We start from the raw sequence: 17,802 nt of genomic DNA, 5'->3' as shown, positions 1-17,802 counted from the left end.
CGTCGCCCATATTGGAAGAGGCAGGAGAGCCCGACCCGGTCTGTGGGGTCGGGACCGGCCCGGGGGGGGGGACATTCAGTTGCGGGGACCCGGCGGAAAAACACGGAGGGCGCGGATGGCGTCCTCCGTGCATTGATATTTCATGCAGGTAATTACCTTTTTTAACCTATTTTGCCTCGTAAGTCCTTTAAGTAGTTAAAATTGCGGTAAAATTGCATAAAAAATTGCCACAATTGCAATTTTTTTAGAAATCTCAATCGCGGCTATTTTGATGTGATTTTACTGCAATTTTAATACAAGTCAATCGAAACGGTTTTTAAAAACAAAAACAACGCGCAAAACATTATCCGGTGTGCAAGGGCTTGTACAGTTTTTTTAAATCAATATACAGTATCTCACAAAAGTGAAAACACCTCTCACATTCTTGTAAATATTTTATTATTTCTTTTTATGGGACACCACTGAAGATATGACACTTTGATGCAACAGGTAGTCAGTGTACAGCTTGTATAAGGCCCTTTCAGACAGGAGGCTGATGCACTTGTCGAGGAATTTAATGTCCATCTGCCCCCCACGAGTGCCATAAAGGTGCAATTAAAATGCAGCAATTTTCTTGCTTGCTGGTGGTTTAAAAGGCATTTTATTGATAAGGTGTGAAAATATCACCTAGTAGAAATCTTAGGAGAAAAAGTGTATTGCAATGTGTGCCAGTGCTTAACATGCGGTTCTGAGCACTGCTGTAGTCCTACTGTGGCTCCATGGGAGGGCCACCTGTCCACCCCGGATACCAAGTGCTAACAAGTGCCCAGCTGATGCATGAGAGCCTTCAGCTGCTCATATAAAGGGGACTAACAATTACTGTCCCATCAAAATCATTAAAATAACACACACAGCCAATAAAGGATACCCGAAGTGACGTGTGACGTAATGAGATAGATATGGATATGTACAGTGCCAAGCACACTAATAACTATGCTGTGTTCCTTTTTTTCTTTCTCTGCCTGAAAGAGTTCCACATCAGGTATGTAAGTGGCTGACTCAGTCCTGACTCAGACAGGAAGTAATTACAGTGTAACCCTCACTGATAAGAAATTTCAACTATACAACACTTTCCTAGCAGAAAATGGCTTCTGAGAGCAGGAAAGAGATAAAAGGGGGTTAATAGTTCATAGGTTTTATCTCTGGCATACTTCAATAAATGTGTCATTGAGCAAAAACAATAAAACAGTTAAAAATTAAAAAGTAGATTTAAACATAAAACAAAACTCTGGAATATCTTAAAAAGTAATTTTTAGGAGACAGAAGATAGATACAATAGTTTATTTCATTAGTTTATTTTCGCTTCGGGTGTCCTTTAATGTTTAAACCGCTGGCAGCGAAAGTCAGCACTTTTTGTACTAAACTTTTAGTGTTTGTCCTTTTTTTCTGTAAATACTGATGCACCACCATCTTTTTTTTGTTTTTGTTTTTTTTGTTTGTTTGTTTTAGCTAAATAATTTAAACATAATGCAGGGAGTTCTCTCTGCTCTAGTATAAATGAGTAAATAGACTCTAGTCACTGTAATGCTATCATTGAACCATGTAAACTAGCGTGGAGGTTGGGTCTCCATAAAAAAACACATAGTGGTAAATGCACTAAACTGCGGCCGAATGCAATCCATACAGTACACCTGTTATGCATGGTGTTTAGAGAAAACATTACCATGTATAACTAATTATAGCTAACATCTATTACTATCGTGCAGTAGTAGATTATGCATAATGTACAAATGACGTCTCAGGTGTGTTTGCATTGTTACACACTATTAATATAGGCAATATGCACAATATTACTATTGGATGTGTTCAACCGTATTAACGTGTGCATGTGTTATTACCACATTGCAATACACTTCACTTACCATGCATAAAACTGTACGCATGCTATTCTGATTCACCTCAGTTTAGTCAATAAACCTGTAATATCGTTCAGCAATTATAAACTGGAAGGTTCATTCTGGAAACATTGATATTGATAAAAAAAAATGAAATGATCTTTGTACAGACACAGAGCAGACCAAAGGTGGTACAAGGCCCTCTAACACCAAAGTATGATAATAGTACAGTAATATAGAAAGAGGTGTCTTACCACCAAAGAAGACTCACTCAAGTAGGATATAAAGAGTCTTTATCTTAAAGTGGTTAATTGTAGACAACGCATTTCATGGGTCTCAGCAAGGGCGTAGCAATAGGGGGTGCAGAGGTAGCGACCGTATCGGGGCCCTTGGGCCAGAGGGGCCCTGAAGGGCTCTCCCTGAACTGCAGTATTAGCTCTCTATTGGTCCTGTCCTGTGCTCATAATAATCACTTCTATAGATACTTTGAATAGTGGTAATCATTAACAAACTGCTCCCCATCCCCTTCTTGCACCTCTGACACTGTAGTTGCCATTGGCAGGTTTTGGTGCGCCGTATCAATTGTTATGTATAGAGTGCATGGGGGGCCCCATTGTAAAACATGCATCGGGGCCCACAGCTCCTTAGCTATGCCACTGGGTCTCAGCCCTCTATAGGGATATAGGGATGCACTTCACATTTGAAATTGATTCTCACAAAATATCGTTTCTTGATCTGGAAATCGAGAAGGGGGAAGATGGCCTTTTACAGACTAAAATCTTTAGAAAGGCAACAGTTACTAATTCCCTCCTGCACTGGGATAGCGCACACCCCAGATCCCTAAAGGCTGGTATTCCAGTGGGGCAGTTCCTCCGCGCTAGGAGGAACTGCTCCACTGCGAAAAATTTTGAGGAAGAAAGTAGCCTCTTAAGAGAGAGGTTCCACCAAAGAGGTTTTCCCACGCATACCATTGAGAAGGCGTATAAGAGGGCCAAAAACAGTAAACGTGAGAGTACCCTAGCTTATACTGATCCCCCCGCAGACAGGAAAAACACCAAACACTGAGAATGATCGGTTCTTTCTCAAGACAGTCACATCAGATCTACAAGATCATGGAAAACTACTGGCCCGTACTGCATCAGGATAAGGACCTGACCAAACATCTGACAACCAAGCCCTCGATTACTTACAGACACACCGACAATCTCAGAGACATCCTGGTCCACAGTTCATACACAGAAAAAAAGGCAGAAAGGACAGATTTAAATTGGTTGCCACCTAACCCATCAGGCACCTTCAAATGTGGACATTGCAAGGCATGCCTATACATATCCAAACGCAACAAGTTTTGGGCAAAGTCAGTTAATAGGGAGTTTGAAATCAGGTCATTTTTTAATTGCAATACAAAAGGTTTAGTGTACATGGCCAGTTGTAAAGTGTGATCTCCTGTATGTGGGAAAAACAACACAGGCTTTAAAGGATAGGGTACTAGAACATGTGGGGGATATCAAACATAAAAGGGACACCCCAATAGCCAGGCATATGAATACCCACCATGAGCAGGCACCACTGGCTATCTCCTTCTGGGGTCTCCAACAGTGGAGAACAGGGAGGAGGGGTGGAGATCTGGATAAGAAACTTCTGCAATCGGAGTTAGCCTGGATCTTCCGTATGGACACGATAGCCCCACGTGGTTTAAATTAGGAGTTTTCAGTAAAGGGTTTTTTGTAGAGGTCTTCCCTCAATGTTCACTAATATACTGTCCAGTTGCTATGCAACACTTTTTCCCGAAGTGTGCACCCCGTTTTTTATAGACAACTTTTTACAAGACAACTGACCTGAGAGGGATATGGAGGCTGCCATAATTTATTCACTAATGCAAATTTCCTGGCTGTCCTGCTGATTCTCTGCCTCTAGCCATAGCCCCTGAACAAGCATGCAGATCAGATTTTTCTGACTTAAAATCTGACAAGATTAGCTGCCTGATTTTTTCGGGTGTTTGATGCAGGCATACTAATGCCAGAAAGCTCAGCTGGAGAGCCAGGCAACTGGCTTTGTTTAAAATGAAATCATGACTCAGTCCTGACTCAGACTGAAATCAGCCTCCTTATCCCTCTCCCAGGTCAGTAGGTACACCCTATACAATTTTCTGACTATTTCCAACAGGTCCAATCTGATTTCTGATCGATTTTCTGATTGACTTTCTGTTCACTTCTATGGAAAATCTATCGGAAATCAGATCGGAAATAGTCAATCTGACAGTAAAAAAGTCAGAAAATTGTATAGTATGTACCTAGCATTAGGCTCGGGTCTCTTAGAGGCAGTATTAAAGGGAACCTAAAGTGAGAAGGATATGGCTTTTTCCTTTTAAAATAATACCAGTTGCCTGACTCTCCTGCTGATCCTGTGTCTCTAATACTTTTAGCCTCAGCCCCTGAACAAGCATACAGATCAGGTGCTCTGACTGAAGTCAGACTGGAGTAGCTGCATGCTGGTTTCAGGTGTGTGATTCAGTGACTACTGCAGCCAGAGACATCAGTGGGGCTGCCAGGCAACTGGTATTGTTTAAAATGAAACATCTATATCCCTCTCAGTTTAGGTTCCCTTTAATAGGTGTATTTATACTTACCTGGGGAGCTTCCTCCAGTCCTATGAGGTGCCTGGGCTCCCTCGCCAGCTGCTTCATTTACTTGATATGCTCCCCCAGTAATATCTGGCTGGCCGCGCTCTTCTGTGTCATGCGTCTACTCCTGTAGTGCTCCTGTAGCGGAGAGCATTCCGCACCTGTTTAGTAGCGGCCGGGCCACATATATGCAGAAGCGCATGGCTGGCCGTGATTGTTCAGATTACCGGGGGAGGGGGGAATATCAAGTGAACAGAAAGTCTGCAAGGAAGTCCACACACACCTCATGGGGCTGGAAAGAGCCCCAGGTAAATATAAATACACCCAATAATAACATTTCAGGTACACTTTAACCTCCTTGCGACCGCCTAACGCCGATGGGCGGTTGCAAGGTGGCTCTTCCAGGACCGCCTAATGCCGATTGGCATCAAGCCCTGGGGGAGGAGATTACACTGAATGATGGAGCGGAGTTCCGAGACCAGCCTGCTTGTATGCGATCGTAGGCGGCAGGCTGTTACACATAAAAAAAAAAAAATAGTTTATTTACATGTACAGCCCTGCGATCTACTGCAGCGCTGTATGGGGGACAGCTCTGTCACTGAGCTATCCCCTCGAGTGTGCCACAAGAAGATCCCTGATGCCTATGAGAGGTGATCAGCTCTGATTGGCTCTTCAGGGGTAGGGAGGGTAGGAGAATTATTTAAATAAAATACGTGATTTTATTAAAAAATAAAAAAAAATAAAGCTAATTAAAAAAAAAAAAATCTCAGTAGCAATCAGATGCCACCAACAGAACGCTCTGTTGGTGGCAACAAAAGGGGGGCAAGATTCAATTGTGTGCTAAGTTGTATGGCCCTGCAGCAGGCTGCAGTGGCCTGAGTTGTAAAAAAAATAGCCTGGTCAATATCGGGGTGTAAGCCTGTGATTACTGTAGGGAGCAAAGGGGAAAAAAAGAGTTGAACTTACCCGGGGCTTTTAATGGTCCCCCACAGATGTCCTGTGCACGCGTAGCCACTCACCGATGCTCCGGTCCCCGCCGGTTCACTTCCGGAATTTGCGACTTTCAAGTCGGAAAACCACTGCGCCTGCGAGGCCTTCTCTTCACTCCCACGGATGTCTCCGGAGCGTACTGCGTAGGCACAGGCCATACTGTGCTTGCGCAATACGCTCCCATGATGTCAGCGGGGAGAAGGTCGTGCAGGCGCAGTGGCAAATTCCGGAAGTAACCGGTGGCAGGGACTGGAGCATCGGTGAGTGGCTGTGTGGGCACAGGACATCTGCGGGGGACCATTAGACACTCCGGGTAAGTCTAACTCATTTTCCCCTTTGCCCCCTACAGTACTCCTTTAAGCGGTTAAGAGAAGGGGGGGTCAGGTCTGTCAGGGACTGGTGGGGGGGTGAGTATGGCAGAACAACGAACCTAGATGGAGCGTGGAGGTGTATTGCCCATGCTTGCTATGGGGGTAAGGAAGGGGGTGTTACCAGGGCCGGTTTAAGCAACAATGGGGCCCCAGGGCAAAATAAACCTGGGGGGCCCCCCCCAACATATACCCCGGAACACAAATCGGCATTAAGAGACCTTTTTTGCAGCTGGTATAGTCAGGGTGTGAAGCCCCAATCGGTCGGAGCTCCACATTCTGGCTATTCCAGCCTGCATGGGGGACAAGGGGTCAAAAAGTTTCAGGAGGGGGGACCCCACAATTTTTTTTAAAAATTCCCACACTCTAAACATAAAAAAAAAAAAAATTGGGAAAATAGGAAAACATGCCAGGGATCTTCATACAGCCATATTGCGGCTGTATAGCGATCCCTGGCCAAAGCGCTGCGGCTGCGTATAGACCCCCTGGAAACCCCGTCAGGAAATTTATTGCGCTTTCGTTTGATGCATGTAAAATTACACTACCGTTAGGTTTGCTACTACAAGTGACATTTACCGCATTTAAAAGTATACTTTTTTCCTTCGAAACTTTAAAATCGATTTTCTCAAAAACTATAAGGTCTTTTTGAAAAATTGTTTTTTCCTCTTATTCCTAATAATCTCCTTAACATACCCTGCAAATTTAGGCTGTCTAGCATTTAAGGTGAATTTGCTATTAACCATTAAAGTCGACAGGTTTTTAAATGTGTTTTTTTTTCCTTTGAAACTTTAAAATCGATTTTCTCAAAAACTATAAGGCCGATTTTGAAAAAAAATGTTTCCTCTTGTAGCCACTGGGGGCCCCTACAAGCTCTGGGGCCCTGGGGCAGCTGCCTCCTTTGCCTTAATGGTAGCGCCGGCCCTGGGTGTTACACTGAAAGGGGGGGGGGATGCAGTTATTCAAAAGGGAAACATTCTCTCAATACATACACATGCACTATATACATACACCCACATGCTCTATGTACATACATACATACAGTACATACATACACACACACACACACACACACGCAGATCACACCACACACTATATGCATACACACATGCTCTATATACATACACACATTCATTCTCTACATATACACACATGCGCAGATCACATCACACACACGGTCTGTGTATATATACATACATACATACATACATACACATGCTCTATATATACATACATACATACACACATACTCTACATACACACACACACACACACACACACACACACTCTTCATACATACATACATACATGCATACACACATACTCTATACACACATGCTCTACATATATACACACGCAGATCACATCACACACGCAGATCACATCTCACACACACACACACACACACACACACACACACACACACACACTATATACATACACATCTGCTTTATACTCACACAGATCCCAGAGACACACACACTATATGCATGCTCATCACGTCACACACATGCCATACATGTACACACATTGCATCCATCCATACACACAGCAGTGACAGCACCTCTCCAAGTAGCAGAATCTCCTGTCCCAGCTGCAGCTGCACGTGTCTGTGTCTCCTTCTCTCTGGCCCTCTGAAGTCTCGGGGAGGGATGGGGGAGGAGCAGGACATTCCTCTCCTCAACACTATGTATCAGTGTACTCAGCTCCGCAGTCGGCCGTCACGGGGAGCTGCACATTAAACAGGAGGGAGGGGGAGAACAGCCTGTAGCCTCCTCTCAGTTGTTAGAAGTATTATTGTAAATTTGTAACAGACTAGGCGTCTCCCCCTCTGCTCTTGTGGAACAGTCCAAATTACCGGCTGGATACATTGCCGGTAAAAACATTTTTCCGGCATCGGCTTTTTAATTAATTTTACGGCTGTGCCGGGGGAATACCGGCCGGGTGGCAACCCTACCCCACCCCTGTCCCACGCCCATCCCTCCAACCCCCCCTGCTATACCCTGCTTTCCATGCACCCTAGAGCTGTCAAATTACCCTAAAGCTGTCAAAGCAAGCTTGCCAAATGGAGTACACTCCAATGAGAGTGGTGACATAGGGGGGCTCTTGGTCTCTTCACTAAGAGGTCCCCACCCACCTTCCCCCTCTCTAGTTTGCACACATGCCCTGATCATCCACTTATACAGGCGGATATGCATAAATTATGTGCCCACATAGGTGAACATGGATGTTACAATACGAGTGCATTCTGGTAGAGCAGGGAATACTCTTCTGTGGGGATGCAGGGGAATCAGCTCTTCTCTTTATAATAAGCTGTCTGCTAATAGGGCTATATGGATGCAAGGGCAGCAGCCTTACTCTATGTGCTATGTGTATGCGAGTGCAACAACCACATTCGATATGCATAGCAAACATCCAGCAGTAGGAATATATAGATGCTGGGGTTGCAAGTTTAATATACACAACTTGATATGACAGCACACTGAACCACAGATAGATCGGAGGATAATAGGTGTATGTACTACATATGTCCCCTACCACTATGACTTTGAGGTATTCGCTGGAGCCATGCGATGAAAACTGCATGGCAAGGTGCTTGTTTACACACAAATACATATTTGTTCACCCCTCATTCTATGTCCTAAGTGTATGCAAGGGCAGCAGCCCTATTCCATATGCTTGGATGTTTAATTTATGTGCCCTTATAGGCGAACATGTATTTCACATATGAGCGCATCCCCATAGAGTGGTGGATGCGTTTTGTTAACGATGCGAGTGGTGGTGAGTCTGTGTGGATGCAGGGGAAGTAAACCTTTTCCTCACCAGGAGCTGTCTGCTAATACGGCTATATGGACGCAGGGGCAGCAGCTTTATCCTATGTATTATGTGTATGCCTGTGTGGATGCAGGGGAAGCCCCCCTTTCCTTGTCTAGGAGCTGTCTGCTAATACGGCTGTGTGGATGCAGGGGCAGCAGCTTTATCCTATGTATTATGTGTATGTGAGGGCAGCAGCCCCATGTGATACGCCTAGCAACTATCCAGCAGCAGGACTATATGGATGCTGGGGATGCAACTTTAGCATAATCAACAGGAGATGACAGACAACCAGGGGGCGTTCACTCGCAGACACACAGGATGTGATGTCACACACCAGGAAATCATTTGCCTGGCATCATTACATGAATTTTAGACTAATGCTCTATGCAGGACACCAATTGTGATGGAGGCAGGGTGGAAAGCTGGATTCCAGAAAAGGTGGGTGTGGCACTGGAGGATGCGGGCGGAGACAATTGATCCTATTTAATCTGGCCTAATGGCCACCCGTGCAGCTCTGACTTGGGCTGTATGCTGGGGGAATCTATGTGTGTTGGGGGGGGGGTGTGATTATTGTATATTCATTGTACATACTTTGTGCACTACACATACTCCTGACGACGATTCGCTTAAGGAGTGAAATGATCGTAAAGTTGGCACTCTATCTGTTCACCACTTTTGTCTCACTGTACACTATGCAGATATGGTATACCACCCAGCTACTTTCCATGAAGAGTTATTGTTGACCCCTATGGGGTCTTGTTTGTTCTGATTTACTAATATCAGAGGCAGGGTTTTTTCATGGTTTAAGCCCTTCCAATAGGCAGGTGTGTCCCCTACATTCAACAGTTACCAATCAATTTGGGTTAAGCAATAGTTCATCTGGTCTGTTTTGATACAAACGCTTGCAAGATAGCTACACCCCATGGAAATTAATGGGGATCAGCAAAGACCCTTGCTAAAGTTTTGCAGTCAACTGATGCACTTTGCTGTTAACTTTAACAAACCCATGACTGTTGCATTTGACACACTTTATTTTAAAGTAAACCCTCTTATGAATTGTGAATATATACAGTGTTTTTAATCTTAAAGGGGAACAAGGAGACCGACATATATCTCCGTGTTTACATTTATGTACATATGTGGTTAGGCCTCTATAGGCAAAGTGCTTCAGTGTCTGTTTACCTAGTACAATTTATTCGGTAGTGCAATATCTCAGCCCTCTTCCTCAGATCAATACAAACAAATAACCTTTAACAGGAATTGTGTGGGGCACGGACTCCTTATATCCTACTTGAGTGAGTCTTCTTTGGGGGTAAGACACCTTTTTCTATATTACTGATTATTATCATACTTCGACCCATTAGCATTAAAACCAGGCGGCTCTCCAAACCTCTTAAACAGTTGTTACTCACACCCCTCTAAAAAAGGGGTGCTTTGCACTTCCCACTCGTACACTTGCCCTACCAGTGGAAAGGCCAACAGGAGGAGAGCGACCACCCTGTTCCAGAAGGTTCCGGGATACCGAGCGGGAACGGGTTTTTTCTGCATGCCTGTATGATGGTTGCAGGACTGCAACCCATCCATGTGATTATTAATTACCGACAATTCCCCACCAATTATTTACCTGGTGATACTGCACTATTGGGCTCCTGTTCTCTCCCCCCCCCCCTCCCCTTTCTACAGGCCAAAGGATCTCCATTCCCATTGTGAAGGGACCTCCAGAGACCTGGACCAATTCTCTAACACCAAAGGCTGAGACACCAAAATGCTCCCCTCCATCCCTTCAACCCCAGCCGTTACACACTGATCGCTATTAGACTAAGAGGCGACCCCCCCCCCCCCCAAACACCTTAATCTCTAGTTATCTGGCTTGCATTCACTGCCATGTATCCCCTTTTCTTATTTCTCTCTGCTTCAAACACAATAGGGGAATGATAGCTGAGTGCGTCCCCTCCTACATTGCACCCTGAGGCTGTAGTCTCACTCGCCTCTGCCTCGGTCCAGCCTTGACGCAGACAGACTGCTCTATTCTTTGAAAGGTGGAATAGTGGGACAACTAAAAGATACTCCGCTTGGGATATGGGGATACTACAATGGAAATGGAAGAACATTTGGGGACAGTTGTAATGAATGGGATAGCCAGGCTACCCGTGAGAAGTGAGTGCAGGTGGCCTCTCGTGTCAGTGCAGGTAAAGATTTCATAACTATTCACAATTCATTGTGAATAAGCATGTTAATTAACATGGATTGGGAGTTACAATGCATTTCTGCATTGCATGAAACAGGAAACCAATGCACATATTGGGCTCTATTCTCAATCACACATGCGGTAAGAGATTTTTTACCGCTATATTACCGCATGTGATAAATTCTGCATTTTTTCCACATCCACTAAAAATGTTCCGCATGTTTCCCGCATGCGGGAACAATGCGTAAAAATTTTTGGAAAACATGCGTAATTACATAGTAAACATGCGGAAACTATGCGGAAAAAAAGTTGCATAAAGAAACTTGTCCAAAAAAAAAAAAATTTAAGTTCAGCAAACACAGCACTCAAGGCTCCAGACTCCATTTAAGTCAATAGGAAGCGAAATATATCACCAAGTACTAATAGGTGATACAAATTCAAATTCAGAAATAAGGCGCCCCTTTTTTTGTGAATTTTGATTTTTTTTGCGGAAACTACCGACTTTTGCGGACTTTTACCGCATTTTTTACGCATGCGGGTAATTAATGCGTACAATTTTACCCATGCGGTAAATTTCATGCGTAAACGTTTGTAAATGTCAAGATGGTTTTTTTTCTGTCGGGAATTTACCGCAAGTGCATTTCCGCATGCGGAAAATCATTGAGAATAGAGCCCATTGTGAACAAGCCATTAAAAAGGCAAAATGTGTATGTTTATTCGGTTATATGAACATATGACATAAAAAGTATCTTACCACAAGTCGTATCCTTATGAGATGTGTCCAGAATGATATAGGCCTGAAATACTGGTACATGCTGCATCTGAATCGAAAGCCCAATGTCCATGTTCATGTTTATATAAAATGATGATGGTCGGTATATGATCACTCCGGCTGTAAAATAGGATAGGTTATAGATGCTACTGCGTAAGTTCTGCATACTTTGAAAAATGTAAATTGTAATTTAAATTGATTGTTTGCCCTACCCCGCAGTGCCTTCTGAACTGGTTCCAACATACAGAGGCATTAACACATTCCCTTGGGCCAAATATAATGTATTAAGATTCTTACAGAAATACAGTTCAAAGGATCTCTGCTTTTATGTAAAGACATACTCAGCCATAGAACGCAAGATCACTCAAGCAGCAAAACTGGTCTAGCAAGGTAATTAATAGTTGGCTTCTGGCTACATAACTGAAAATGTAATTGTAGGCAGTGAGAAATGTTGTCAGCACTCAGCAAACCATTTAGGGCCCAGTCACATTTCTAAACTCAAAACGTTAGCAGTCAGTGTGTGGGCGATTATTGCAGTATAATCACTGTACACTGTGTGCTTTTTTTTTTGCGATTACAATTAGCGCTCGTATAACATGCTAATCGCGATCGATCTTCAACATTCACAGGAAAACGATGCCTGCACCACGTTTAGTGATTGCAGCTAATTGTGAATCGGCCACGATCGGCGGCAATAGTGCCAGTGAGATCACTGCCATATAGTTAATGTTGCTAGCGCTAGCAGTTCGGTGATTAGTGGTAAATGGACGCTAATCGCCCTAGTGCTCGTTCACACTATGAGCCTTTGCTGATTTTTTTTAAGCACTGTCGATTTTGCAAATCGCCCTAAAAGCGCTTGTGCAATGATTTGCTATGAGAGTGTTCCCATGTAAGCGTTTCGATTTTCTTGATATCACAAATGCGCTACATGTACCATTTTCTGAATGCTTTGGCTCACTGGAAGGTATAGGGAAATAACAAAGCGCTTGAAAAGTGCTTTGTATAGCGATTTCCTTGAGCACTTTTATAAATAAATACATTGTATTTATTCATTTCTGGGTTAACGAGTTCACTTCCTGACTGACGTCAGGAAGTTAAAAAAAATCATCGTTGAGCAAAAGCTCTTAGAAAACCAGACCCAAGCAATTTTTGTAAGTTTTCAATCATTTTTTTCATAATTGGGGAAAAATTGAACGTGTGTGAGGTACATTGGTCAGATTGAGACCCAAGCAATTTTTTCTGAGTTTTCAACCATTTTTTTTTCTCATAATGGCGGAAAAATGTAACGTGTGCGGTACATTGGTCAGATTTTTCAAATGTTACAGTTAGTCAAAAAAATGTATTGCAATTCTTGAATTGAAAAGATATTTAAAAAATTGTATGGTGTGTGGCCAATTTTTTTTTCTTTATTTTGATTTGATTCAAGCATTCTGATCTGAATTTCTGATCAATTGGAAGTTTTGATCAGAATCTTCGAGGTAGCATACACGTATTTTTGGAAATTGCCACAATTTTGGGATAAAGACAGAACATTTAGAAAAGATCACAAACCCCGAAAAAATTGGTTGGTTAGAAAAATCAAGAGAAAGAAATGAATAAATAAAGTTTGGTATGTACACTAAATAGTTACATACATTTTTTTTTTCTAATTGAATCCAATTTCATAATCCATCATGCACCATACAACTTTTGATAAAATTGGTCTAATTTTCCAACATGTCCAATCTCAAAAAAATTAAAAAAAAAAACTTGAAATGCGTTTGGATTTCTTGATCGAAAATAAAAGCTTTCGATTTTTTGGGGACAATCGATTGTATTTATTGAATTAGTGTAAAATTGGATTGTTGAATTCGTAGGTTCTCAACGTGTCGTACGTGTACCCCAGGGGGTACTTCTGATGGTTCCAGGGGGTACTCCGGTTTGATATAACCAAGTATAACATTTACTTTTAGAAAATGATAAATCTTATTTAAACACCAAATTAGTATTTTAGCTAATTAAAAGCAAGGGTAAACGCTTGGAAATTGTTTAGAGCCAATTATTATGTACTAAGATTAACCTCCTTAGCAGTATGGACGAGCTCAGCTCGTCCATTACCGCCGGAGGGTGCCGCTAAGGCCCTGCTGGGCCGATTTTCTTCAAATAAAAAGGAGCACACGCAGCCGGCACTTTGCCAGCCGCATGTGCTACCTGATAGAGGGTCCCCCCAGCCGCCCGAGCCCTGCGCAGCCGGACCAATCAGTTCCGGCCAGCGCTAAGGGCTGGATCGGATGTGGCTGACATCAGGACGTCGGCTGACGTCCATGACGTCACTCCGCTCGTCGCCATGGTGACGAGGAAAGCAAAACAAGGAGGGCCGCTCATCGCGGCCCTTCTTGTTACTTCTGATCGCCGGAGGCGATCAGAAGTACGCATCTGGAGCGCCCTCTAGTGGGCTTTCAGTTGGCTGCATGTAATAGATTTTTTTTTTTTTATAAAAAAAAAAAAACCCTCCCGCAGCCGCCCTGGCGATCTTAATAGAACGCCAGGGTGGTTAAATATATATTTGTCAAGGGGTACTTGTGATAATGTTTACTATGCTAGGGAGTAAGGGAGTACTTGGTGAGTACAGGGTTTTAAAAGTGGTACATACTAATTGTATGGTGTGTGGTCACTATAAGACTTGCGCATTTCAGAATGTAGACCTAACCAGTAAAATAGTCAAGCGATGTGTAAACTTACCAACTGAAATAGGGAGTTCAACAGCTATCCAATTAAGGAAACTACTACCATCTTCTTTAACGGTTAGCACCTGAAATGGGAAATCGGTATTTCAGTTCTGATGATCATTTTTTAGCTTAGGTTGTCAGAGCGGTACTCTGAGTCTATCAAGAAATAGTTTTTTTTTTGTTTTTTTTTTTACAGTAATTTTCTCATTTCTTTTTAAAGGAACAAAGAAAAAAATCTGTAATAATAATTACACTACAGCGATAGAAGGGCCCGTTTCCACTATCGCGAATTCGCATGCGTTTGCCGCATGCAAATTCGCATAGCCAATACAAGTGGATGAGACTGTTTCCACTTGTCAGAATTCCTTTGCGTTTTTCTGTGCAGAAAAAATCTGCACGGCAGAGCCATCAGAATTCGCATACCGCATACCGCTATGCGAATCGCATACAATGTATTTAATAGGGAATTTCGCATGCAGCATTGGTATGCGAATTTTCATGCGATTTCGCATGGAATCAATGGAAAAGCACACAGGCACTGCCATGGGTAAATTCGCATACATCGCCATCCATGCGAAATTGTATGCGAATTCGCATGAAAATTTGCATCCGCATGCGAATTTTTACCGCGGCGATTCCCACCGCACAAGTGGAAACGGGCCCTTACAGTTCTTACTGTCAGTCATGATGACTTGTTCAAATGAGTACTTCGATCCACAATGTATGTCGTTCATACTTCTTGTTAAATTTTAGTAAAATGTTTGAAATAAAATAGTAACAGTTAATAAACTGGATTTGCACACAATAGTAAGGGCCCGTTTTCCACTGCTGTGGAAATCGGTCCGAATCCGCAAGCAAACCACACAGGGAAACTCTGCCTTGGGGATAATGCTGCCACCATCTGAATTGCTTGCCTTGGCGATTTGCCCGACATTGCAGCATTTTTCCATGCGGACAGCAGCAAATTCCATAGCCATGCATGGCACGGCTTCTGGGATACATCAGAGTACCCACAGACCTGGAAGTGCCGCCGCGCGTCTCGCAGCCGTGCATGGCGGCTAGTGGCAACAGGCCCTCAATAATGTAACAGCAATAAAATATGCGGCACTCTCATCCAACACCTCCTGGTGGAACTTCAGCCTGCGCTCACAAAGTTAAAATCAGTTTTAGGTGCCTGACACACCAATAAGCGATGTGGTTTTTAAAAAAAAAACATTACCATTGACTTACAATAACATTATGGTAAAATCAAAGCAAAATAGCCAATTTTTTTTTTAAAAAAATTGAGATCACGGCTATTTGTTGCGATTTTAGTCAATGGAAACGTTTTTTAAAAACCCATAACGACCCACTAAACGCTTTTTGGTGTGTCGGGCCTCAGATAGCAAAGTATATACTGTATATTGCAAAAGGATCCAGGTAATCTGCACACAAGGAGTGTATTGCAATGCTTAAACCCAGTGGCGTTGCAATAGGGGATGCAGAGATTGTGACCTCACCAGGGCCCTTGGGCCAGAGTGTCCCTTCTACAACCGAAGTATTAGCTCTTTATTGGTCCTGTGCTGGTTATAATCACGTCTGCAGGCAGAGGCTTTAAAAAGTACCTGATGCGGTGCGTGGGCGGAGCAGATGGGAAACAGAGGCATGTATCAATTAGAGTGCTTGGGGAGCCCAATGTAAAACTTGCACTGGGGCCCATAGATCTTTAAGCCCCATGCACACGCTAAACTCGGTCTTTTATGCAGCACAATTGTCAAACAACTTTTGTTGTGAAACAAGTTGAAACCACTAAAAAAAGTTTTTTTGCAATCGTTCAAACAGCTGATAATACTGATAAGAAGTCAATCTAACCGTTGTATTTACTTCTTATCAGTCTTATCAGCTGTTCGAACAATAGCAAAATATTTTTCTTAGTTGTTTCAACTTGTTTAACAACAAAAGTTGTTTGACAGTTGTGCTGTGTAAAAGTCCGCTGTTGAGCGTGTGTATGGGCCTTTAGCTACACCACTGCTTACACCATTAGCTATCATAGTTCATGTGAACTTTAGGAGTCAGGAATGTCCTTACCAGCATCTCACAAATGACTAGGATGGATGGCACTGACATGCATCGTCTGTGCAGTATGGAATATTAACAATGTATAATTGGCAGTGTAGCGGGAGCATCTCTTACCTAATCCATGGCTCCTGTGAGGATTGCAGACCTCTACTGTCCTGCACGGCTACCCCAGTAACAGCTAGGGATGATCGGAACCAGCAAATTCCGTTCCACCGGAAATCAAGGTTTCCGTCAGTGTTAAATTCCGTCACTATGAAAATTCCGCCGGATTTCTACAAAGTTCCATGGAATTTTGGATTCCGTCGGAAAAATTGAAAAAAGCCGCTAAAGTGACCTGGTTTATCCTATATGGTAGCCCATAGTCCCTATTAACTTAGTCCTTTTTTCCTCCCTTCCTCCTCTCCTCCTTTCTCCTCCCGGAGGAAGGAGGGTCTCATCTTCCAGGGAATTGTAGTATTTCAAAAGCCAGCTTACATACCGTGGATGGGAATTGAACCCAGGTCTCAGTGTGTGGTAAGTATCTGACTTAACCCCTATACCACCAACCACACTACATGCTGAAGCCAGCCTAGCATGTACCATTATGATCAATCCAAGAAAAAAAGTAGCATGCTTAAGGATTTGCAGAATTTCAAAAGCCAGCTTACATACCGTGGCTAACGTCAGGAAGTGAAAAAGCGAATCACTCTGCGAAAATGCTTAGAAAAATATATTTTCTAAACACAAAGCACAGGAAAAAGCGGAAAAAACTCTCAATAAATCGCTCAGCACTTGTGAAAGCGCTGGAAATTTACGGTGTGAAAAAGCCCTGAGGGCTCAGACACACTGTATGTGCTTTCTGAGCGTTTTGTGCTTTTTAAAAATTGTTCCCATTCACTTTCATTAAAATCGCAGTAAAAATTGCAGCGATCGCGTACGCGAAAAATTATGGCGATTTGCATGCGCGCTTCTCTTCCAGATTCACGCCCCATGTGGTTGCCAGCGCATTGCATGCGGGGCACAGTGTGACGTTGCACGTGCGCCCCACATGCATTGCACCAGCAACCACATGGGACGTTAATCCGAAAGAGGAGCACAGATACCTGACAGGCAAACTATTAACGCAGGGGGACTGGGGGTGCATCTACATTTGGGGGGATGCAGCTGCGGGTTTCCATTACATTTGTCGTTTGCAATTATTTCACCTGATTGAGCATATCGGCTTGAGATTTTCCAGCATGTCCGATAGATATATGCAACCAATTTTGTCCCGAAATTTGTTGCTTCATCGATCCAGCGTGCTTTTGGAGGCACTGATTTTCATCCAATTAGATAATCAGCCCATTGGATGGTAGATCAGCCACCAAATCTACCCATGTATTGCCACCATTACCCAATTGGTCGCCATTAATAATAAGTGGTTAGATT

General features: G+C 43.2%; 1 protein-coding gene across 1 annotated transcript in view; it reads right to left on the bottom strand.

The window, feature by feature from the left end:
- The window catches only part of LOC137537858 (mucin-5AC-like), a 343,296-nt gene that overhangs the window by 237,684 nt on the left and 87,810 nt on the right, over positions 1 to 17,802 (bottom strand). The window contains exons 13-14 of the mRNA XM_068259808.1: positions 14,351 to 14,420; positions 11,612 to 11,749 (exon numbers count right to left, since the gene is read on the bottom strand). Of these exons, the coding sequence (XP_068115909.1) occupies positions 11,612 to 11,749; positions 14,351 to 14,420 (208 nt within the window). The remainder of the gene's footprint in view (positions 1 to 11,611; positions 11,750 to 14,350; positions 14,421 to 17,802) is intronic.

The sequence above is a fragment of the Hyperolius riggenbachi genome, chromosome 11, assembly GCF_040937935.1.
Source record: "Hyperolius riggenbachi isolate aHypRig1 chromosome 11, aHypRig1.pri, whole genome shotgun sequence".
NCBI lineage: Eukaryota > Metazoa > Chordata > Amphibia > Anura > Hyperoliidae > Hyperolius > Hyperolius riggenbachi.
Note: the sequence above shows the minus strand (reverse complement) of the source record. Positions and strands in the feature narration are given on the sequence as shown.